The 26,136-nt window shown below is 36.9% G+C and overlaps 1 protein-coding gene and 1 pseudogene across 3 annotated transcripts in view; both read left to right on the forward strand.

Annotated features, from left to right (window-relative positions):
• OTOGL (otogelin like) overlaps positions 1-26,136 on the forward strand; it is a 131,750-nt gene that overhangs the window by 47,974 nt on the left and 57,640 nt on the right. For all 3 annotated transcript variants that reach the window (XM_072772890.1, XM_072772892.1, XM_072772891.1), the window contains 7 exons: positions 172-246; positions 2,881-2,933; positions 4,497-4,659; positions 8,673-8,780; positions 9,546-9,684; positions 18,796-18,930; positions 24,042-24,191. In XM_072772890.1, the coding sequence (XP_072628991.1) occupies positions 172-246; positions 2,881-2,933; positions 4,497-4,659; positions 8,673-8,780; positions 9,546-9,684; positions 18,796-18,930; positions 24,042-24,191 (823 nt within the window). The remainder of the gene's footprint in view (positions 1-171; positions 247-2,880; positions 2,934-4,496; positions 4,660-8,672; positions 8,781-9,545; positions 9,685-18,795; positions 18,931-24,041; positions 24,192-26,136) is intronic.
• Positions 15,710-16,105, forward strand: LOC140602173 (succinate dehydrogenase assembly factor 4, mitochondrial pseudogene; annotated as a pseudogene).

Here is a 26,136-nt window from a genome sequence, read left to right on the forward strand (position 1 = left end):
ATGGTTCCTGCCATTCGCAGAACAGGATTGCAGGCAGGCAATGGATTATGTCATCCTTAGTGTGTGCCTTAACATCACCAATATGGAGCATAAGGTCTGCTTGAAATGTAGTGTTTTTAAAAAATTTATATCCTATTTTATTAACTTACCCCCCCCCCTTTTTTTTTGTAGATTTCACTGCCGGTGTCACTATAGGGGCAGCGTGTATCAGCCTGGGGAGCTCATCCCAACACCATCTGGCTTATGGTAGATTTCAATGATGGGGCTTGTACTTGACAGCATGTCCTAATATAATTTTTAAACCCAAACTACAAATCTAAATATGACTTTTATAATTTAAGGTGTACGGATAACCTTTACATGGCCTTTTCAACCACATATATATTCCATTTCAGCACGGAATGCCTAACTAAGTCTTACACTCATGACTGCAGAAAATAGTTATGAATTGAGGTGTCACGCAGCGGAATGGAAGCCCTTTGATGAATTTGGTTCTCAGAAGTACTGCAAGCTGCTGAGGGGTTTTAGTTGGCCTGAACCACACATACCACATGCCCAAGTCAGGGGAGACCCTCCCTAGTGAACTCGATCCTAGCGAGATGACACTTATTCATAGGGTGACACTCCTTCCTGTCCTAACCTGTTTGTGGAAAATGCAGACATGTCCATGCAGCAGTCCACATTGATCTTCATCCAACTCCTAATCTCCCTCTTTCGAGTTGCACCACAGGGACCTGCAGATAATAATAGAAGATAATAGTAATGATAATGATAATAATGATATCTAACCATTACCATGCACATTCTGCAGTCCTGGTGCCAGCCTAAGGGTTTTACGTTTAATATTCAAACTGTCCCCACCGTTAACCCTAAGAGAGTTGGGCACCGTTGCTATAGGCCCTGCTTACAGGTGAGGAAAATGAGGCACAGGCAGTTAAGCAGCCAGGTAATAAAGCTGATTTCCAATTCCAGGAAAGCTGGCTCTGCAGTGCTTACTCCATCGCCTACCTTGCTCTGCAGCCGATTTTGTGTTTGTGGCAGTAAACTGTTTATGGTCAATTGATCTTTATTGTTATTTCTATTTGCCCCCCTTTCACCCCTCCATCAAGACACCAAGGCCACCAGCTCTTGAATCTTTCTCTAGTAGGTTGTACTACTAGCCAGTTTCCCAAGCTGGAAATTTAGGAATCATTTCGAACTTTTTCCTTCTGCTCAACACTCCTTCCAGCCAGTAAACCCCCAACCCCAGTGGACTTTGCATTCTGGACATAGGTGAATTCCACTCCTGTGTTCCCATCACTACTCTCTAGCCATGTCTCTCACTGTCTCTTTTCTGGGCCTTTCTACCTGGTTTTCTTGCCTCGAGTCTTGCCCCCTTCCATTCTACTTAGGTGTTATCTCTCTCTAGAATTTAACGCAATTGGATTTATTTAAGTAAACTTGGCAAAAATGAAGGAACCATCCACTTCAAGGAGGAAAAAAATTTCTATTAGTGCAGCGAACTCCTGTACCATTCTTCTTTAAAAAAGCTTATATCTCAGAGAGAGAGAGAGAGAGAGAATGATTTGGAAGAGCGGGGTCTGTGCCCTGGGATCCATGTCAGGTCCTCTCTGCCTGCACAGTGTGAGTGAGTCCTACTCTGCATGTCATCTCAGGTAGCATGATACACATGCACACATTTCGTGTAACATGGCCCTTGTGTGCTAGTCAGCTTCTTCACCTGGGCTCAGATGTAGAACACATGGTCTGGTCCAACGCTGAAGCAAACACTGTTTATGCTGGAGTTGTTGAGAACTGGATAGTGTTGTTTCCTATCTTGATTTCTCTTTTTAATTGAGATATAATTAAATGATATCTTCTTAAGGGCTTTCCGAGATTAATCTAGCTTGATTTGGCTTGCCTTATGCCCTGTATTTAGATCCTAAGTTGCAAGGAACATGGGCTTCTACTCTATCTTCAGTGTGGCTGCCAATGTTCTAGAATTGGAACCAACCATATTACTTCCCCCATTTAAGGTCTCTGAGATGAAGTCCTAGCATCTTAATGGAGTTGGCCTTGGCCTCTTTGGCATCTGCATCTCCTGTCACTTCTCCCCTTGCACTTTGTTACACAGAACCCTGTTCCACCACATGTGGCTTTGTACCACATCTCCACTGAGTGTGACAGCTTCCTGCTTTATCCATGTCATAACCTCCATCCATTCTTTAAGACTGTCCAGACTTTAAAAAAAAAAAAAAACTCTCCAGACTTTGCCTTCTTTGATCATCTCAGTTGCCAAGAGATTTTAAGCCATTTCTCTTTGCTTTACTTTCAGCTTTTTGTTTTTGCTTGTTGTTTTTGTTTTTTTAAAGATTTTATTTATTTATTCATGAAAGACACACACACACACAGAGAGAAGCAGAGACAGAGGCAGAGAGAGAAGCAGGCTCCACGCAGGGAGCTCAGTCCCCACACTCCAGGATCACGCCCTGAGCCGAAGGCAGATGCTCAACCCTGAACCACCCAGGCATCCCTCTTTGCTTTACTTTTGTATCTTAAACATAATTCTACATTGTATATGTCACACGGCACAGATTTATTTGTGTGTCTTCCTTTCTTACTAGAATATAAGCACTTGGGTGAAGACTGTGAATTTTGGTTTCTGTGTCCCCTATAGCTTTTGCGGTGCCTCCCACATATATGTCTGATAAAAATTGAACTGAAATAGGTCTCTTCAAATTGAACCTAAGCCAATAACTTATTTGTAAAAAAAAAGAATATGTGGGGAAAAATAATATCTGTAAGTGTGCCCCATCAATTTTTGCATAGTCCATTGTTTTTGAAATATAGAAAAAACTGAGATGTGGCCTCCTAAATTAACTATCTGTTTACCTCTACTAGCCAGTGTTCAAATGGGACGGTGAAATGTGAAGAACCAGCCACGCCCTCTACTGGTAAGAGCTAGATAGATGTTTTCCTGAAAGAGAACGCTGCTCTAACACTGTTGCCCTTTTTCTGGAAGCCAGACATCCATCACAGCCCTCCTTGCCAATGTGCATGAATATAGCCTTGGGAATGTTCCTCAACCTGGTGCTCCGTACTTCCTTTTTTTTTTCTTCACTTTGATGATTATAATATTCGTAGGACATACTGGGGTGAACTTACAAGGCTGCTGAGGGGCAGACTGATGAACCCGGGGATGCCTACAGGCGGCCTACCCCAGAACGGGCGCAGGTGCACGTGCATCCAGGCACCTGTTGAAACCCATCTGTGGAACAGCGATTGGGAAACTACTCTAGACCAGGCCTTCTCAGATGTGATGTGTACACAATCATCTGGGGACCTTGGTAAAACATTAATTCTGATCAGCAGGGTCGGGGATGATGCCCAAGATGCTACATTTCTGCCGATGGCCGAGGTGAGGCTCCTGCCACTGGTTCTTGGACTCTAGGCCTAGCAGCCATCAGCTACACATGGTTTGCAAAATGACATCTACCACCATCTCTCTTCAGAATGTTGTTTTACACTTGCTTATCATTCCTGAAAATCCTACAGAGTACTCTACCTATTATTTGTTTTCACCATTAAAAAGCCTCAAGTTTTTAGTCACTGTGCAGAAGTTCTAGACAAATAACAAACAACACTGCTTTCATTGATTTTAATGGACAGAAAAAGTGGAGGCTGATAAAACGGAGCTATTACTTTGTTATTTATTTGCAGGGCCTTGTATATATTATTATAAATTAGCTTTGATTTATATGCCCTGGATTTGCTTTATGAGGATTCAAGCATCAAGGCTCCTTTACCGGGTATATTCACGGACCACACACGTATTCAGTAGCAACTGGGTCACCCTTGCCTCGCCCTACTCGCTTCAGGGTGGCTTTGAGTAAAAGAGAGGGAAATCCAGGTGGCCGGACTTCTCCCAGCGGAGCCCACAAGATTTGATCCCATTGGCCTCAGTAAGGGAATTTATTTAATCCCTCTGAGCCCGAAAGCTTTCCGGAAGAAGATGTAGCCCCTACCCTGCCTATAATTATGTCTGCTTTTGTACTTCCACACTGTGGTGGGGACTGGTGTAAATAATGACTCAGAGGTGAAGAAAGATCTAAAACTATCGTGTGTTCATTGTAAATACATGGCTTTGTAAGAGTGTGAGCAGGCTATGTTACCCGTCCTCAAAAAATTGAAAGTGTATGTTTGGCTCAATCAAAATACCCTGTTTCTTGACCTCAGAAAATTATATAACCGTTGCTTAGTGATTGCTTTGTGGAGGGCAGCTAAGGTTCTCAAACTCCAAGTAGGTTTTTGCAATTTAGGAGACCAAAGGGAATCGTTCTGGAGAAGGTTTGTACGTTCCTCAACCAAACATTAAGAGTCAGAGCATCATCTAGTAATAACTGGTAAGATATTCTACGGTGAATTCTGTTTTGATGACAAATGCATGTCAGCATGCGTGTTTGTCTGTGGAGCAAATACAAAGTTAAGAGTATTATATCTGTGCCTTTTCCCTGAAGTTCCTGCCTGTCCCGAAGGAAAAGTGTATTTCGACTGCAGATTTCCTGACCCTGAATTACCAGCTGGTGGTGTAAATTGTGAGACCACATGTGCAAACCTGGCCATGAACTTCACTTGTGCCCCATCCTCACCCTGTATAAGTGGCTGTGTTTGTGCTCCAGGGTAAGCCTTTTTTTTTTCTTTCTTTTTTTTTTTTTTGAAAATATTTAGAATTTGAAAATGCAAGAGCTCTTAAAAATATTATTTACAGAAATAGCTAAAACTGTTCTGACTGGTGGTGAACTCTGAGTTGGTAACTAGAAGACTATTGTAATTATTTTGCTATATTCATGTAACCTATCACATGCTATCTTTGAAATATTACACATGATGCATAACAGATGATTAAATATGTCGCACGGGTTATACATACAGTATCGTTGAAGCAATACGACGAATGGAAGAGAACTCATTTCAGGATGGACTTGGCATTTATCTCCTGGTTTAACTGCAGTTTTGGGAAAGTGAGAGTGAGCCAGTATCCATTTAAAATACTTCAAGTGCATATCTTTTCTATATTATGGTTGTTGAAGTGAAGTTAGAATAGTGAGGCCAACTGCTGTACTTTTTAATTTCTTAATTTTTATCTTTTTGGGATTTTATTTAGTTATTTAGCATGAGTGAGGAGAGGGGGGAGAGGGAGAGGCCTTGAAAGACTCTCTAGCAGACTCTGTACTGAGCGTGGAGCCTGATGCAGGCTCCCGCAACCCTGAGATCGTGACCTGAGCTGAAACCAAGAGTTGGATGCTTAACCAATGAGCCCCCGAGGTGTCCTGCCAACTGCTTTACTTAATGGATGTTATGAAAAATATGGGGCGTGGAGGCTACATAGGGCAGTGGGGACCAGTGGGAGCTCTGGCTTCAAACACACCAGAGTTCAAGTCCCAGCTCTGCTGATGTTAGCTGGGTGATTTTCCTGCAAATTTCTTTTAAGCCTGTTATGTTTGTGAGCTATGGTGTGTGTGTTGAGGGGGAGGGGTGCTCAATCAATATGAATCACTATGTTATAGCAGAATAATCTACTCCTGTTTTTGTAAGTTTACTTTACTAGCATGAATGCCTCATCCACAGGGAAGTTAAATACAGAATCTGGTAGCTGTTGGTTCCCCTGCAGGCACTTAACATCTGGCCTCACTGGCCCTCCCTCTTCTGGTAGTGAATGGAGGCAGTGCACAGAGAGAGAGGCCACCTGAGGCAAACAGGTCACCCATTCTTCCCCAGTGAACACATTTGCACGGAGGGATTCCTGGGCTCAGTTCCTTTAAACCATGAGCAAAGAAGAGAGAGGTTTTGTAGTTCGTTTCTCAGGAGAGTTGCATTTGTCTAGATGGTCCCATCTGGAATAGATAAAAGAGCCAAATGACTTGGGACCATACCAATCTCTTTAGAAAGGGAGGAGGTTGAAAGAACAAGTGCCCGCAGGTGGGGGTGTAAAGGCAGGTAGGAATCAGGCCATAGAGCAGATGACATTTTAGTAAAATGAGGAAGACATTTTAGTAAAAAAAGGACAAGGGAAATATAACCTTTATTATGATAAAATAATTGGAACCGACAACGTTGCTTGATTTGATTTGATTATGACTCAAGGACTCATGGCTGATAAAGCTGCATCCTAATTTTTTTCATATGCCTGTGATTAACGCTATTATTTTTTTAAAGAATATTTATTTACTGTCACCTTTGACTGTTAGTTCAACGATGATTTATTTATTTACTGGTTTGATTTCATTTCAAAAACTACAGAAATTTTTTTCTCACCTTCTCTTATTGTGTTGAAGTAAATATAGCTAGAATTAACTGAGAGGCCTTTGACTGATTTGGAAATAATTTTATTATATAGAACATTCTTTTATAGAGTTGTTCATGATAATATGATTTGGATTGTCTTCCATTTGACCTTGACTGGCTTTTTTTAGGACAATAAGCCTAGTGTCACCTGCTTATGGGGATCCTTGGAGTGACAGCCATTCATTGAGTATGAAGGATCCTCATAACTTGGTTTAGAAATCACTGTTGGGGTCCCTGGGTGGCTCAGTTGGTTGAGTGTCAGACTTGTGTTTTCAGCTCAGGTCGTGATCTCAGGGTAATTGGGATTGAGGCCCTCAGAATCTCAGCTTTCTCCTTTTAAAGTGTATCTACAAACGTCTAAGGGGTTGAGTATGTGTCATGCACCAGTCAAATGGTGCTAACATTTGGGACACTGTGTTAAGCTACGGGGTGGGGATACTACTAAAATACATTTATAAGATAACAACAGAATCTACCTTTGGGATTGTCATGAGGATTAGGTGAATTAGTGCTGTGCTATTCTATAGTGGCTGGGTCACAGGAAGCACTCAGAAATATTTGTTTTTGCTGTTGTTTTTATTTTCTCTGTGAAATATTTTTAAAAAATATTTTATTTATTTATTCATGAGAGACAGAGACAGTGTTTCACAAGTGTTTCACATTCTTTATTATTAACACATTTTAAATGTTTGTGTCTTTTGACATGCTATTTCCTTCCTGAAAGGTTATCCCTTAAAAAGTATCTTAATATCTATGAATATAAAAACTAAATACCATAATCTCAAAGGAGAATTACCTTTAGAGTATTTTCAAAATATTCTGACATGAAGATTAGATACATATTATATATGATACATATTCTAATACCCTTGATATAAATATATACATATATTTTTCAATATTCTTAAAATCTTCTCTCAAGAGTTTATTTCACAAACAATAATAAAATACTACTAATAAATAAAATTTAAAGTAAAATAATGTAACTAATATAATAACTTAAAATAATAAGATAAGCAGCTACTAAAAATAGACCAAATATATGAAGTTCTTTCTGAATTTGTTTTCAAATGTTATAATTCAATGCCATCAAAATTAACATAGAAGTCAGGAATCCTGGATTCTTGCCTCTTCTCTCATAGAAAGGATCCCATATGTTTCTTTCCCTGCTTTCCCTCTCTCAGCTCTTCTAGCAGCAATGTAATTCCTTATTTAATGTTTGTGTTGTCCACTAGACCTCAAACTCCACTCAGGAAGACCGTGAACATCTTAATGTGTGTGTCCCAACGTCTAGCATGCAGCAGACACTCGATTGTTGAGTAAAGGTGACTCAGTGAACCTATCTCTGTAAGGGCTGCATTATACCATTTACATTTCTTTCTTTCAGACAAGTGTCCTAGAATCTGTATTTTCTTAGCTCACCTCTCCCACACTTCTCTCCACTTTCCCTGGGCATCACCATTTCTCCTCTGCTTGGAAAGCCCTTCTCTTCCCTGGCTTTGCCTGAAAGACTTCTCACCATTTAAGACTCAATTTAATGCACTCTTTTATGTAAAAGCCTTTAGGGGAATTCATCGCAATGAACTGCAAGTACTTCATTAAATGTCTCATAGAGGGGTGCCCTGGGGGGCTCAGTGGGTCAAGCATCTGCCTTTGGCTCAGGTTGCGATCCCAGGGTCCTGGGATCCACCCCAGCCTCAGACTCTCTGCTCAGTTGGGAGCCTGCTTCTCCCTCTCCCTCTGCCTGCCACTCCCCCTGCTTGTGCTCTCTCTCTCTCTGTCAAACAAACAAACAAACAAGTAAATAAATAAATAATCTTAAAAAAAAGAATGGGAAACACTTGATATAATGGCTTTTTATTCAAAACACATCTTAACTAAGTCCTCAGGACTTTACATTTAAGCACCTACATAAGGAGCTTTTGATTATTCTCTCTGTCCTGCAACAGAAAATGTTATGTATTTCATAATTTATTATTTTATTGAAAAATTGTTAGGTCCCACAGATTTTTTTTTAAGTTGCAAATATTGAAAAAAGGGGCCCCCACTTATTCCTTAGGTGTTATTTTTGGAATAGCTCACTCGAAGCGACCTTTACGCTGCTGTTTCTCTTTCATTGTGCCAAACGATAGCAGAAAGGTTAAAATATTGCATCTGGTCACTTGCCTGGCGTTTTATTTGCCCCTGTGATGTGCAAAGTACTGGGTGAAAAAAGAGGGAGCAAAAGATTAGACCCGCCCCCTCCCTAGGTGAGCTAGGACATGCCTGTGGCAGCTCTAATAAATATAGATGGTTTACTGATTTTCACAAAACAGAAACTAAACAGCATTTACCCCTTCATTTGGAAGAATGGCAGAGCACAAAGGCAAGTGTTATGTCCCCGAAAGCTGTCCATGTATCTGGAAAGATTGGGAGTACCTCTCAGGAGAAGTGATTGCTACGCCATGTTATACCTGGTAATGAGATCCTTTTATTTCACAAAATTTTTCCCTAAGCAATTGTATTTATTTCAATCATCTTATATTTATTCAATGTGACTGACTTCAGGAAAAAAAAAATCAAGCCTGAGTAAATAAGATTTTAAAGGCATTTAGGAGTTGGTGGAGAGCTATTATCTGCAGGGGAATCATAGCATTATTTTGGGGCATGTTTGTTCAGCCCAGAAGAAAACTGCAAAATTTAAGAAGAAAAGCAATATCTCCAGTTTATAAGAAATTAATAAATGCTCCGAAGAGACGATCACATTTAATACCAGGTCTTCTGTTTGGAAATAAGCCGAAACAGTACCATAAAACAAAATTGAAATGCAATTTCCTTAAAATGTGGTAAAAAAATTCCAAGCTCATGAACAAGGTCATGTCTAGTATATTTAAACTGATCCCAATATAAGAGATGGCATGGTTTTTTTTTTTTGTTTTGTTTTTTTTTGCTCTCATCATGACTATATTCAATTTTTTTATGCTGTCATCTGTTTTCAGGTGACCCAAGCACCATTTTTAGGCTTCTTGATTGTGGTGCCTGATAATACATTTAAGCAAAGTGGTAAATCTAGGCCTAATTTCTCAGCGTAATAAATGTTATTGAACCAATTGGCAATATTTGTAAGGGCTCTTGGCTCAGTAAATGTTCTTGAATACAAACCTTATAATGTTTTTATCGCTTGAAAAATGCTAATTAGAGTCACATGTCTTAGAAAGATAACTGGTGTTATTTTTGGCTAGTGTTTGTCGTCGAGGGATGTTCAATTGCACCTACTATCCATGCCCGGCCGTGTGCACAATATATGGGGACCGGCACTATCATTCATTTGATGGGCTGGAATATGACTATATCAGTGATTGCCAGGTATTTTTGATAAAGGTATGTCACATTTACGTACTTACATTTGCATTTGTGTAAAGACTTAATGTAAAAGACAAGTATGTCAATACATGACATCTCAAATCCATATGTCATTAATAAAACCTACAAAAGTTATAGCAATTTTAAACATTTCCTCAGCTCATTCATAAGTTCTATTATATATAGATGAGGGGCTAATTCTTAAACTTGCTGTGCTTCTGTTTTCTCATTTGTAAAATGAGGATAATCATTGTACCTGTCTCTTGGGGTAGTCATTAGGATTAAATAAGATATAAATACGTAAAGCTCTTAATGTGTGATATATAATAAGTGTTCAATAGATGCCATTTTTATTTTTATTGGCGTAGTTTGGTGAATACAAATATAAGACATGAAACCGTGCATTAGGCAATATATATTGTTTATGGTTATAGCAATAAAAAGACATTATTCTTAATTCTAGACATGTGATCTTGATGATATGCTACAGTAAACCTTGGGCTTTGTATACCTGATAAAATCCCTAAAATTTCTCATGTTTAATGTGTTTGGATTTTCTTTATAACTAAATTTTATTTAGACATCACTGATCCCAGAATTAAATTTCTAAATGCAAAATGTAAGCTTTAGAAAGAAGTTGGGCAAGAATAAACAAAATAACATCTTTTCTTCCAGCAAAGTAACCCGTGATTATCTTGAATGCATATTTTATTTCTGGGTAAGGCTTTTATGTCATTAAAAGTGTGTGTGATCCTGTTCTTTTATGCACATGTCAACCAAGTAGACACATTCCTATTTTGTATTCGTTCTATTAAATAAAAAAAACGAATGGTAAAATCCATTGTGTTCCAAACCTAAGCAACCGCCAGCTTATGTTTTAAACCATTGAATTTCCCATTTAGTACTATTGTCGGCCTCCATTTAGAAAAATTTTAAGTGTCTTAAAGAATAAATCCAAATCTGTCAAAGAAAATTCAGAAGTTGAGAAGACTGGGATCATGCCTTACACTTCTTTTTCCCTCCCCAAATCATGTGGAGCATTTGGCAAACTCTAACTAACTACTTATTTGAGCTGCATGCTCTGCTTGGCTTTTCCTGAACCCCTCATTTGTCTTCACAGTAGAGGAATCATAGTGCTCACCAGTCTATTTTAAAACAATGATTGTGTAGAAAGCATTTCAAGTAAAATATTTGTCTCAATTCTGATTCTTGGTAAAATGAAAATATGCACTTGTGTTTGATGAATGAACATAGCACCCTTTTGAAAAAAAAAAAAAAACACAACAAACTGGGTTCTTCACTATAATGGTATCGTTCCACTTAGCAGGCAAGAGCCATTGCAGTTTGGCTTTTAGACTTTTAAAACCTGATTCCTATCATCAGTTTAATTTGCTACTATATCCTCCTGTTAAAAATCAATATCCCAAGTTCAATTTCAAATTTTAATAAGTTATGCCTATCTGTGTATGACAGGCCACAGGAAATATTCTTTCAATCTTTTAGTAAGCAATGAAATTTAGATCCCTAATTTAATATCTGGGTTAAGATTTGTTATTAGGGTTCAAGTAGTAAGATTAAGATATGAAGAACATTAAAAGTTTAAGTTTTCAAGTTCTAGAATTGTGTCTTTTTTTCCTGCCAAAGCAGAAGTATTCTCTTTTTGTACGTCAACGATGTTCTTTAAAAAAAGAAAGTGTTTACAAAAGATAGACTTCAGAATGTAACTTTCACTGAATTGAATTGGTAATTAAAGAGAAGAAAATCTATTATTTTTTTATGAAGTTTTAATTTAATTTTATTTTTATTTTTTATTTTTTATTCATGTCAGACAAAGAGAGAGAGAGGCAGGGACATAGGCAGAGGGAGAAGCAGGTTCCATTCAGGGAGCCCGATGCAGGACTCGATCCCAGGACCCTGGGCGGAGGCTCAACTACTGAGCCACCCAGGTGCCCATGAAAATCTATTATTAATAATTATGTACAATTATACTAGAGAATTATTTACTACATTGTACTGGACATTTTATTGACAATTAATAAAACCAGAATCATGCCCCAAAATAATGAGGATAGTTGGATCAACATATACTTGATAAGCCAAGAAATTTTTTATTTGATCATGGGACGGATAATTATTTCATATCAAAGATAAATTAGTGATTAACAATGCAACTTAATGTAATGGTTTTGAAATCTTTTCATGCCAGATAGTAAATTTCTGAATGCTTGGGTTTTTTTTTTTTTTTTTCTGCTTTAATTTTTCTTCAACGATTTTTTTTTTGTTTGTTTGGTTTAGTTTGGTTTCTGTTTCTGTTTCTTTGCTTACTCCACATGCTTAGCTTTCCCGTGGCGGAGTCTTCTCTTTTGGGGAAAGAATCAACATTTCCTCTGAGAAGGAGAGAATTACTGCCAGCACCATTCATTTACTTGCTACTTTTTCAGTGACAGGAATAATTTCTGTAAAGCACAGATTCAATTCTTTCTTTCTTATCAAACAGCTCTCTTTTCTCCTGCCTTGATTACAAATTCTACATTTTATTTTTGTTATTTATAACACATTTTTATCTGGTGAAACTGATTGATTTCTTTGGGCCTTAACGTGGATCTAGTAATGTCATTTATAAACATGTCTCTTCATTTGCCAGTTGGATTTATAACAATTAATACTTATTCAACATGAATTTATAAGTAAATTGACCCTCACATTTAAAGAGGTATTAATGTCCTTTTTTTTTCATCTCTGGAGTTTTAAGTGTAATCTAACTTTAGGTACAAATAAGTACTTAACACATCTTTGCTGATGCTGGTCAAACTTTAAAAATTCAGGTTCTCCGATATTTTATCATTTTGGAGGCTTTTTACCCTTTACTATAAATAGCACATGGAATATATAGCACGTTGTGTTTTAAGTAGGTTGAAGCAGGTTTAAGACAAAGGTATAATTGTATATGCAGAGATAAGACTTGTTTAACAGTAAAAAGAGATAAGAGACCAAACGACATCTCAACCTAGACCGCAAGCTAAGAGAAAAAGAGAGAACACTGGAGGTCTTCAGCAAAAATAGGAAATATATTCCAACAGCCAGATTTCAGAGCCAAACTCTACGTCTATTAATCTATGGCAAGTCCCAATCACTGCTCTATTTCTTATAATTTGTTCCAGTTTAGGTTTTACAACATTGTCTTCAGGTGAGATCTCAAATGTTTAGTATTCTCCTTAAGCCTCTGAAAACCCTTCTAATTTCATCAGTCTCCAATTCCAAACTTTGTATCATTTGTCCCATGAATATTTCTGGTGTGCCTTCTATGTGTCAGGCCCTATGCTGGGAAGTACAAATATGATGACAAGCAGAAATAGATACAGGCCTTGCCTCTGTACCCAAGGCTGCCGGTGGTGGTGGTGGCAGCCAGGTGGAGGACGGTTATAAATCACCTAATCACAAAACTCATCAAATGTCAACTGCAAAACTCAATGATGACCTGAATGCAAAATCTAATTAAACTTTTAAAAGCTTATCTTCTTTTTTCCTCTGAGGTAGCTTGTGCTTTGTAATTCTATTGCCTCTGCTGGTCCCTTGTCTCTGATCTCTCCTCAATATTCTCTGGTGACTCCTTTCTTCAAGAGTTTCTTAAAACACTGGGGCTCACAGGTTCAATTTCCGTGTCTCCCTCCTCTGTGAAACTCTAAGGAACAAACTGAAGTCCTGAAAAATCAGAGAGTCGATATATAAGTATTTCTTTTAAAAAATGACAAGTACACCACCTTCCACTCACTTTCCCTTCCTCTGGCCATCCTAACAGTGACTGCAAAAATTAGTCTCTATTAAAAAAAATCTTTCCATGTTTTTGACTGACTTTCTGTTTAGCAAGCTCTGATCATCTCCCATCTTTATTTCCAGTTGAGACCCATGGAAGGAAAACTGCTCTAAAACTATCTTAAAGTCGTAGACTCAGGAGATAGGCAGCCAATGTAAGATTTTCTCCAAACAATCATCATCTGCATGCATTTCCCATCTCTAAGCCAATCGTTGTTAGTCACTGAAATGAGGTTCTTATGGTGGTTTGTCTTCTAGGGACAGTTTTTATTTATATTGTTCCTATGACAACCATGCTGAGGACAAAGGGGTCAGAGGCAGGAAGACAATTTAGACCTTTATTGATAGGACAGTGTATCTTGTCTATATTATGGTGGATATTTTCAACCCATCTCAGTTTTTTATAGTTTCCTGAACATCTTTTTATATCAGGAAAATCAGAAACATGTATGACTAAATTAAACGATATGATAAAAATCTAAAGAAAATTCCTCTCCAGTCCTGATACATTAATGTAGCCAAAATTAAAATGGACATGAAAAATATATTAATTTTATTTCATTTTTAAAATTTCATGAACAAAACTTTATAGATGGCTCTGGGTGTATTTTTTTAGTCTATTTCAGTAGGAAGATGAAAATCTCAGAGTTTATGGAATTAATTCTGTAAGTGTCTTTTTTTTTTTTTTTTAGAGAGAGAGAGACAGAGAGAGAGAGCAATTGGTGTTGGGGAGAGGGGCAGAGGGAGAGAGAGAGAATCTTAAGCAGGCTCCATGCCCAGCACAGAGCCCACATGGGGCTTAGTCTCACAACCTGAGACTGAGATCATGACCTGAGCTGAAATCAAGAGTTAGATGCTTAACTGACTGAGCCACCCAGGGACCCCTGTGTCTTTTCAAAAAATTGGTGTTTAATTAATTCTCTACTTTATTCATATAAGCTAACTCTTAAATATTGTATCCTTGTTGGAAATTTCAGGCAAGGTGATTGTGATATTTTATCCATAAGATTGATGTCCATTATTCATCTTAGATGTTAAGGTTCAGTATTTACTTTGCGTCGTAATAGTTTACCTACTTAGACAACACACTGTATAAAAACTGTCTAAAACATTCAATAGCACAATAATAGCTATTGTAATAGCACAGTAATTTTTTTTTAACCTTTATCTCTTCCTTTTTTTGTTTCTTTCTTTCTTAAACATTTAAATTTACACTCTACTCTAGGAGCTGTTAAGGGTACGATTATTAAGACATTAGCTTCACCCTCAATTGTTTTATGTTTGAGAGAGTCATTAATACACAAGAAGCTAGAAGGTTGGGATAAGTGAAAGCTCTCTTATGGGAATGTAACTTATTTTGACTAGAGAAATAGCAACAGGAAAGTTTCATGGAAGGGGGAGGAATTGGTACTAGACTATTTCACCCCATTATAACCCATTTCTTTTTCAGTGTATTTCCAGGTAGATTTCCTTGGTAATGAAGCACCTTAGGGTGGTTTTCTTCTCGTGGCATTCTGGTTAAATGCCTGCTATTTTAGGGAACCAACAGTAAGTGGTCCTGGTGGTAATCTATGTACAAAGCCCTAAGGGAAATACCATCCCAAGGAAGACTTTGAATAAGTCACAAAGGTAACAATTGAAGGATGGTTTTGTCTCCCAGGCAGCAGGAATTCTTTGATGCTCTGATGTCATTTGTGCAACTGGGACAATCTCCGTGTGACTGCTCTATTCTCTTCTTTCTCAGGCTTGCTTATATAACTCTTTTCTGTGTCCTTCACCTTTGCATCAGTTCAGTCATTGTTTTTGCTTCCTTTTTTTTTTTTTTTAAAGATTTTACTTATTTATTCATGAGAGACACACAGAGAGAGAGAGAGAGAGAGGCAGAGACACAGGCAGAGGGAGAAGCAGGCTTCATGGAGGGAGCCCGACATGGGACTCGATCCCAGGTCTCCAGAATCAGGCCCTGGGCTGAAGGTGGCGCTAAACTGCTGAGCCACCCAGGCTGCCCTCTGCTTCCTTGTATTTTGTAGGAATTTTATTCCTTATATTTTAAGCTTGCTCTCTTCAGCCCCACTCTACCTTCTGTCTTCTTTCTATCTATTCACTCTCAAATCTTACTACAGAAAACTTTTTAAAAACCCATTGTTTTCTGGTTCAAGTGTGAGAGATAACAGGCTATAGTGGTCTTTCTTTATGCTTACACTACACTCTGTTGGCCCGAGGTGGCACCATGACCGGATCAGGGCTAGTTCAGTTACTCGGCTGCATCCTGGCCACTGTGTGGTCAGTGGCAAGATCACCCCTTCTGTGTCATATTGTGAGGAGAATGAGTTCTCAAGGAGAAAAACCCAAATACAATTAAACAATCTCTTAAGAAGTTACCAGAAGGTCATTTTGATGGACCAGAAGATTCTAATTTAGAAAAAGTACCACTAATAAAATTTCCAAGTTATGTTAATCCTGTTACCAAAGAAAAAGGTGGACCCAGAAGCCCTGAAACTGCCTGATATGGAGATTAGAAATGAGAAAGACACTGTATTGATTTTTAAGCCACGTATTATTAACTTCATAACATGTGTCATGACAGCTATCAAATATAGGTAAAATATAGTGGCATGAAAACATATGTGGGCTTTATAACCACCAAAAATTAATGAAAAAACCTGAAGACTCCCCCAAAACTAGCAATGGGAATGCATAATTCAGACCTCCTCTTGTGGGAAGCAGAGTTGACTGAGAAGTCCCGCTGTTGCCCACGGGATCCACCACTGACTGTATTCCTGCTGAAGCCACACTTCCCGCCAGCTGTTCTTAGCTGGTGAATGAGTATGGTGGAGCTGCAGTAAGTGAGCATGTGGCTCAGTCCCCTGATGGGGGACAGTGGCTACAGGGCTCCCCATTAGCCATCCCAGAATTTTCTTGCTACTGTGCTGCTATTAGAGACTCTTCCTACCCTGTCCTCCTTTCTTTCTTTCTCCTCTTCACAGGTTTCAGACTCTGCCTACTTTTCCTTTTATAATTCAAAAACATCTGACCAATAAATCTCTTTCCCATTTAGAAAAACAAAACACAACTCTGTTGGCCCATTGATGAATGTACTGCTTTGGGCCATAAAACGTGGCTTCCAGAGGCTACAGTATGAGCAGGAACTTTGTGTGGGATACTTACCCTTAAAAGGGGTAAGGGCTATGACAGGTGCTTAGATTGACTGACATTTGAGTAAAATAATATTTTACCTTGAGAGGTGCTGACATTTTGTTTGGAATCACCTGGGAGAATATTTTCTATAAATGTTTGCAGTGCCTCAGAATAAAAGGTTTAAGGAATCCATGTGGCACACTGATGTTGACCTTTTCCCTCTAGCTTTATGATCATTACTTATTATGTTGCTTAGCAACTCTGTAGCATTATCTCCAAACCTAATATTAACTTGAAATACATTGGAAATGAAAATTATAGAAACGCGAGTCTTAGGAATTGATATTGTTTAAAGTAACTGTCAACAATAGCATGATATTACAAGGCAGTCAATACAATATAGAATATTTCATGATATTTCTGAGTTTAACATAAAAAATAATCTAACACTGAGGAACTTTAATTAATAATAATAGAAGCATAATGGCAGTGGAAAGCCTTTCAGCTGGCTTTTCACATCCCTTAATCCAAATAACTTTTCTCAAGAGAAAGAACAAAACAAAACCCTGAATTATATATTTTTTTCTTCTTTGAAAATCATTCATAAAGGCAGAAAATGTAGCATGATTTTTTTTGAGCAGTACAATGCCATAATCATCTTAACGACTTTTATTATTCTCCTTTTCAAAATTTGGACAATGTTTTGCAAAAGGATTAAGAAGAAGTAAAAGCTCTCAGTTCCTATGAAAGAATGAAGGAAAAGTGGGTCACAGAAGGACACATTAATTACTTTGTCAACACTATTCATCGAAAAACCTCTCCTCTTGGCACTATGCTATAGTAATTACTTATAAGACAGAAAAAAATTTGGCCAAACCAAAAGAAATCTTGAGCTAGTGTTCATATTGCTGGTGATATGAAAAACTAAGTGTAGAGAATTTATAAGACCTATATGATTTCCGGATATTTAAAGGCTTTTTCACTTTGAAAATAAACACTGACCTGCATATCTAAAAATGAAAAGAATTCAGGAAATGTATGTGGGCCTTTGAAAATTGGACATAGAGTTCAAAGAGAAATGCCACGTTACTTTTGGTGAAATCCCATCTTTCACAAGTTAGCGAAAGTACTCTTAGACTGGTGTGGCTTTTAACTTTTGGAGGGATAGGGATCACCTCAAAATCTGATGAAAACCATGGGCTTTCTTCTTAGAAAAATATGGATAATAAAAAAAGCCCAACATTCTCCAATGAGTTTCTAGGATCTGTAGAGCTACAGAAGTCCTTCTGGGGAAATGGTACCAAAAGAGAAACTGATTCTAGAGAATGTGTTCTAAGTGCATGCAGTACCTGAGGAAGGTAGAGATGAGGTGGGAGGTGAGGGGGTCCAGTTGAGTGTGTACGGGGTTAAATAACGTTCTCCAAAACTAAGGAACCCTGACAACTTACAGGTGACTTTTCTCCTCAATCATTGCTAGACACTTCCTAATTTCTCTACAAGTAGCATAAAGAAAATTACGATTTTGAACTCTGTCTCTGCTCTAATTTAGGCAAATGACTTTGGAAAATCAGTTAATCCTTCTTAACTCCACTCCTTGGTCTGTAAAGTGGAGATAATACTTAATTTGAAAACTATCTTAAAAATTAAATATCATATGTAATGTTCAAAGGAAGCCCTCAAATGATACCCATTATTGTATTTACTAGCACTACCAGAGCTTTGTATCTATCGCAGTTTTAACCTGTAGGCAAATAATTATTTAGCCAGAAAACTTTTAAAAATATAACAGAAGATGTTGCCTAAAATGAGAATATTTCCTTTAAATTCCCCTAAGTGACATATCTTGGATATTCGTTGAAAAGAAACTGGTTGATAGATTTGAGCTACAATAATAGAAAAAAAAAAGTTTTGTTAGAACAAAATATTGTTATTTTTAACAATAACTTCTGTTTGTTAGAACAGAAGATATTGGAGGTAAATGTGTAACTATTGAACTATTTTGGATAAAATGATTTTTATTTTAGAGATAAGCTGTATTTTATTTATTTTTTGAGATAAGCTGTATTTTGAGTACAACCCCATTGTTAAGCTTAGTCTTCTTTAAGGTTTGTTAGTAAAAAATAACCAAAAATTATAGTAGTATACACTTGTATTAATGCATTATTTTTGACATTTCAGAGTGCAGATGATTTGGATCTATCTGTCATTGCCCAGAACAAGAAATGTTTTGACAATGATATTGTTTGTTCCAAAAGTGTTTTGATTTCAGTTGGGGACACTGAAATTTACCTGAATGACACTCCTTACAAACAGGTTAGTAAATTATTTCTTTTAGGATCATTTTAACTTATCCCGAGGATACTGAAAACAAAATAGAAACAATTTAGGATACTTTTCTCTGTGAGTGGTTACAGATTTAGATTTTCTTTTCTTTGTTGTTTTATGTGGCTTCAGTAAATCATACTTGTCTGTTTTATTTTTTTAAGATTTTATTTATTTATATGAGAGAGAGTGAGAGAGAGAGAGAGCGAGAGAAAGAACACCAGTGGTGGGGCTGGGGGGCAGAGGGAGAGGGAGAAACAGACTCCTAGATAGCAGGGAGCCCAATGTGGGGCTCGATCCCAAGAAACATGACCTGAGCCAAAGACAGATGCTTAACCAACTGAGCCACTGAAGCAAACCAGTCTCTTTGGTTTATACTCCACTTCTCCATATTCCAATTCTTTCCTCTTTTCTTCAACCTCATGGTCACCATTCTGGCCCTAGCAACCATCACCAGGTATCTGGAGTATAGCGCCATCTTCCACACTAGACACTGGGCTTCCTGTCTCAGTTCTTCCCCTCTTCTCCTGCCATACCACAGCCAAGGTAGCTTTTTTTTTTTTTTTCCTAAAATGGGGATCTAATCTATCAGTCTAGTGCTTCAAGACTTTCAAATGACTTCCCAGTTCTCTGATAAGGCTTTCACCATCCTGACCATTATCACTTCTCCTGCCTCATGTCTCATCACTTTTCTGCTTCCAGCCCATTTCCAGAAGTTGGAGCTTTTATTAGTTCTTCAGATATTCTTTTCTTTCACCTCTGTTTCTTCATGAATGTCATTGCTGCTACCTTCATCTGCCTTTTCTTTAATTTACTATTCTGCGATAGGTCTCATCTTTACTCCTTCCGAGAGCTCCCCTTCATACCTTCAAGCACCTGGTTAGGACACGTATCACACTTTAGTAAAATTACTTGTGTGGTTGTCTGTCTTCTCCATTTGTCTATGAGTTCTATGAGAATTGGGACCACTGTCTCCCTTATTTATTCCTATATTCTTGGAGGCTACCCAGTTTGAAAGAGCGAATACATTTCATTCATCCCTTCATCATCCATACATCTATTCATGCATTTGTCTACTATCTACCAAAATCTGCATTAATTTTTAAGACTAAAATGGTGCAAAGACACTGCACTTGCCTTTAAGGAATTATAATCAGGTGAGGGAACTATTCAAGTAAACAAGAATGTGCAGTGTAACGTGTTATGGCAGGAGTATGTATAAGACAGTGTGAGAACCCCTAAGAAGAAGCCAATCTTGCATGTTTAGTGTAATTGTTAGGCGTGTAGACTTCAGAGTCGGTTAGTACTCACCTAGAACCCTTATTCTACCACTTGCTGGTTGTGTCACTTTGGGCAGGTTTACTTCACCTCTTCAAGTTGTGGCTTTCCAGATTGTAAACTTGGGATGATTATAGAATCTAGTTCTTATAAGTTCATATGAGGATGAAGTGAGGTAATGGATTTCAAGAAATGGCTTTCCTTCTCTCCTTCACCCTCCTTATTTTTGAAGGTTCAGAAGATATGCTCTGGATTAAATGGTTTGAACTGAATCTTGAGGGATGAGTAGGGACATGATCTAACATACAGCTTTTAAAAAGTGGCCTCTCTGTGACATTTAAGAAGAGTGTTTCTCAAACTTTGATCTGTAAATGTGCATTAAAGTCATTTGCAATATCTACTATAAGATCTGATTCCTGAGCCTCACCTCAGTAATTAGAATGGCTGAGGTTGAGAACGAAGATCATTATTAATGGTACCCCCAATTCTTCTGCACGATAAAGTTTGAGAATTAATGCCGTAGATCATAGCTTCTATTTCAATCAGAAATATTGAGACCAACCAGGCAGCAATCAAGCTTGCAGCAAAACAGAGTTTGTATATCACATTGACATCTTTTGAAAGTAATTATTACAGTTTGGCAGAGCCAGCAGCCGGATATTCATTTATAGGCGAAGGTCTAAGAACAAGAATATGTTTCTTATTTTTAAAGAAAAAAACTGAAGAGAAAATAGTAAATGTTCTTGTAGAGACAATTTGGCACATTTTTGAGGTGTAATTACAGTTCAGTGAAGCTTTCAACTTCCAATATTCCCCTATATGCAGGTGTCAATGAATCTCTGTATCAGTTGTGAAGTATGAAGTAAGATAAAGGAAAGTCACAAAAATTGTTCGATCCTAACTAATCCCCTGCTAATATTTTTTCTTGAACATCAAAAGTAAAAATCAGTACCACTATTTTATGGCATATGGATTGCTCATCTAGGGAAAGAAACAAAATCTGTTATTCTTTAAATAAACACACAATTTTGTTTTGTCAAATACGTAAAATATATTTTATGAATTTATTCAAGCTGCACTTCTTTAAATGTTTTAAGTCTCCACATTTATAACTTTCTAACATCATTAGAGTTTGTTGAAAGGGCTATAATTCTCATTGGAAGAGAAGGTCTCGATTTTGGGCAATTCATAACACCATCACTCTTCTAATGAGAAGTATCTTTACTTCCTAATTTGAGAAAAAAGGAACACAGTATCTCCTTTTGACCAAAGAGAACTGTTTTTCTTATGGTAAACTACTCTATTTTGTAAAATTGAAGGATTTTTTTTTTTACCTCTATAGGCAAATAGAAAAAAAAAATCTTTTACATCAGGATAACAGATGCAAAACTAGCCTGAATGAAATCTAATGATAATCTGCCTTATACAAAAATTATTTTTATGTTCTAAAGATATGTCAACCAGACCAAGGGAAATTTAATAGGAAAGTACACAAAAAAAACTATTTTATGGATTACTTACTTGCTTTAATTGTTGCTGATCAGCCTGGAAGATGATCAGGCCAGTGCAGGAAGGTTTTAAAAACATATAAATCAGGGATCCCTGGGTGGCGCAGTGGTTTGGCACCTGCCTTTGGCCCAGGGCGCGATCCTGGAGACCCGGGATCGAGTCCCACATCGGGCTCCCGGTGCATGGAGCCTGCTTCTCCCTCTGCCTGTGTCTCTGCGCCTCTCTCTCTCTCTGTGACTATCATAAATAAATAAAAATTTTAAAAAAATAAAAATAAAAAAAAATAAAAACATATAAATCACGCTTTGATCTAGAAGCTGAGGATACTGCTATAAACTTGACAAAGTACATCTTTCAAGGAGCTAACATTCAGGTGGAGAGAAGACAGATAATAGAGCCAAAGACAAATCCTACAATAGAAAGGTACTGAAAAGTGTAATCAAAACAATAAAAATAGGTTCTATGGCAGAGACGGACTTGGGGCTACACACTTTATGGGCCTAGTGAAAAATGAAAATGTGATACCCCTTGTTCAAATAGGAATTCTTTTTCTCCCTTTGTTTTGCTGTCCCTCTTGATCTGTTATGGTGTGTGTGTGTGTGTGTGTGTGTGTGTGTGTGTTTCCTTTATTATTTAAGGCCTTGCTCACTCAGGAACAAGGATACTCCCAGGTTAGGTGCAGACCCTCATAGGTACGCAGGGTCTTGCCCTATAACTTCAACTTGGAGCTTGGGAGTAGAAGGAAATGAGGTGAGATAGAGTCCATTAACTATATGTTTATACAATATGTGCTGTTATATATAATATACTGAGTACTTGTAAGTTTGAGCTTGATCTAGAAGACTGAAAACTCTTATGGATAACACTAAGGTTATTTACCTCACCCTAAGGAATGTTTCTAAAATGTCCATTATAGTATAGTATTTCTAAACTATGAATTTTTTATGATCTGGGGGAGAAAAATAATCAAAGGATTCCATATCCCCCTCCTAGTTTTTATTTTACTTCTGGTTAAATTTGCTTTATTTACTTTGATTTCACGACATATTTTTAAAGTTATTATATGAGTTAATTGCAATGTCAGACTTAATATAATCTTTTTTTAAAAAAAGTTTTATTTATTCATGAGATACACAGAGAGAGGCAGAGACAGGCAGAGGGAGAAGCAGGCTCCCTGCGAGGAGCCCAATGCAGGACTTGATCCCAGGACCCCGGAATCACCATCTGAGCCTAAGGAAGACATTCAACCACTGGGCCACCCAGGCGTCCCTTAACGTAATGTTTTACAGGGTATGGCCCCTGCTCATAAGGAACATTGCATATTTGTTCTTTAGGCTAAATGTACTCTAAATTTTTCCAACAGATTCTGCCTCTAGTTTCTCTCTGATATTATTTATAGCACACAAATGACTTTCCTTTAACATAAACATGGTCTATCATTTTCCTATTCAAAAGCTTTTATTGAATGCATTTTGCACATAGATTAGCAGCCCTTGACTGTACGAATAACTTGGGTCTCCAACTGCGCTTGTCATGGAATCTGTGTTCTAACCCTTTGGTGCTCTCTTTAGTCCTGAACAAATTTTGAACTTTCTTGCCCCTAAGTCTCTATTCAAGTTATTACTTTTGCTCAGAGTGATTTCTTCTCCATTCTCATTTCCAGCTGTGTATACCCTCCTATGCCTCTTCCAGACCCATTCATACCCCACTCCTTGCAAGAAACCTTTCCAAGTCCCTTTAATGGAAATTGATCTCCCCTTTCTCTCTCTGTCTTTCTAGAATAGATGGATAGATAGAGATAGATGGATCTGTCTATATGTAGATAATATATCTCTATCTATAGATGTATCTTTCTATTAATCTATTTACCTGTATATATACAGGGAGAGAGAGGAATACAAAGTTTGTGTTTTTGTTTTTCAATTATGCAGGTAGCATCATACATTTTTAGCATTCAATCGTATTATCATCAGCATAGAATTTATGAGTCTGCAGCTATATCCCCTTACTGTACTCTATGTCTGTGCCTTTGTTTATGCTCTTTTTTATAGAAGAAATACCTTCTTCCCTTTGCTTATTTATCCATATTGAGCCCATCTATCATATTGTGTCTTATTACCAATTTATGTATTTCCTAATTCAAACATATTTTATACATTTGCTTTTTCTTTTACTATAGAATTCAGAAAATACAAAGCCAAGCAAAAATATCAGTACATAGATACTTATTGGTGGATATTAATTAATGTTTACACTTTGGTTAGTGAACAAGGAATTCATTTTTTGCTTTCTTCCTTTTTTTTTTTTTTTTAAAGAAACGATCAGGTTTTTTTCTGGAAAATAAACCTACATACCAGCTTTGGAAGGCAGGGTTCTACATAGTAATATACTTTCCAGAGAGTGATATCACTATTCTTTGGGATAAAAAGACAACCATTCATATCAAAGCTGGACCCCAGTGGAAGGTAGGTCAATCTAGTTGGTAGGCTAATGCAGATGAGATGTAAGAAATGAAGTTACATTTACTTTTTGATGTTTTATGGAAATAAAATAATTGATATTTTCTTTAAGAAACAAGTTATATTTTCAGAATTTCTAACTCATAACCCTGTGAAAAAAACTTTACCAATTATAGTGTTATGTAAAGTCCTTTTTGACTTTAACCGTGGAGTAACCAATTTTCCAAAGTTACTTAGGTCAGCTTCTTTCTTCCCATCCCTTTCAGTGTGGTTATGCGATATGTTTGTAATACAGTAAGATTCATTTATTACATTCTGCATTCCACCTTTTCCTCCACATTTTGGATTTTTTTAAGTTTGCATACAGTGTATGTGTGTAAAAAAAATGTTATGGTCTAGAGTTCTATGGATTTTAGAAAATGCATGGAGTTGTTTATCTACCATCAGAGTTCTATAGAGAACAGATCTCTCCACTCCCAGATTTCTCCCATGTTGCCCCATTATTGTCAACTCCTACTGATTTATTTTTCATCTTTATAGTTTTGCCTTTATGCAACCTCTTGGCAAAATATTTAGTATTAAATATGTTAATATTAAAAATTAATATTAAAGAAGTCTGGCTTCTCTGACTTGGCAAAATATTTAATATTTTAATATTACAATTTAATATTTATTTAATATTCATCCATGCTATTGAATGAATTAATAGTTTGCTCCTTTATACTGTTGAGTAGCATTCCATTATATGGATGTGCTAGTTTGTTTTATTCATTCATGGTTTAAGATTCAGTCTGGACTGTTTAGAATTTTTGGCAACTTATATTTTAAGTTGTTTTAAATATTATTTTCTGTTAAACATTGTATAAATATTATTAAATATGTTATTTTAAATTTTATTAAACATTTGAAATTTATATATTAAAGTTGTTTTTGAAATGTTAATATATTTTTAAAAATCCAGTTTATCTGAAACTGAAATTGAGACTCATTGATATAATCTGTGGCAAATTAGGGAAAAATTGGGATAGTTACAACATATTCTTATAAAAATATGGAAAAGATACATATTTTTAAAGATTTTAATATGTTGTAAATTGAAAACAAGTATATGACAAGTATATTGAAGTCATTTTTTTTAACCCCAAGCCCATATATCTATTGATAGGTGTTTGCTGGATTCTTGCATTTCTTTGATGCAAATTAAAAAATTTAGTCATTGCCATACTTCTTCAGCCATGTTTCTCTGCAATTCGTTATTATGTATCTTCTCTTCCCTACTCTTTGGAAGTGAATCAACCAATTATTCTTCTACCTTTCTCCCTTTACTGCTGCCTTAAAGAGTTGGGTGACCAATGATGGAAATGGCATCGTCTTTGGATAATTTATGTGGCTTCTGAGAGCAGAGGCTGTATGATAAAAAGTCATGACAGTTGCAATCCCAGGGTTAATGTCAGTTTTGCTGAAGACATGGCTTGCTTCCTTCACCATTAGCTAAGGGCTGCATTCTATTCTTCAGTATATGAAGAGAGCATTCATTTTTATTTAATTTCAGTGTTTTAAGGGGAATTTTCATTGTTTTAGGAAGGTCATTCTTTTTCCTACTTTTGGTTTATCTTCTGCCTCTAAGAGTAAAGTATTTCACATTATTTGAGAAAATGCAGTGGGTATTGTTGATTGAGTAATTCATATGGCACTTCCAGTAACCATTTCAAAACTTATAATAACCTTTATAATCATGGAGTTAAAAATATGGTTTTTATTTATGGAGTCTCATGGTGACATGATACATGAGTATTAAGGTTAACTTTTTCTTTAGAAGTTATATTTCGGATGTTTTAGCTTTTCAAAGTATGACCTATAGAAAAATTTATTATTTTTACTGTTTCAATATTTATAGGGTTGCAAAACCTCAAGCATATCCAGAGATGGGTTTTTCGTCATTAAAAATGTA

This window comes from Canis lupus, chromosome 13, assembly GCF_048164855.1.
Source record: "Canis lupus baileyi chromosome 13, mCanLup2.hap1, whole genome shotgun sequence".
Lineage (NCBI taxonomy): Eukaryota > Metazoa > Chordata > Mammalia > Carnivora > Canidae > Canis > Canis lupus.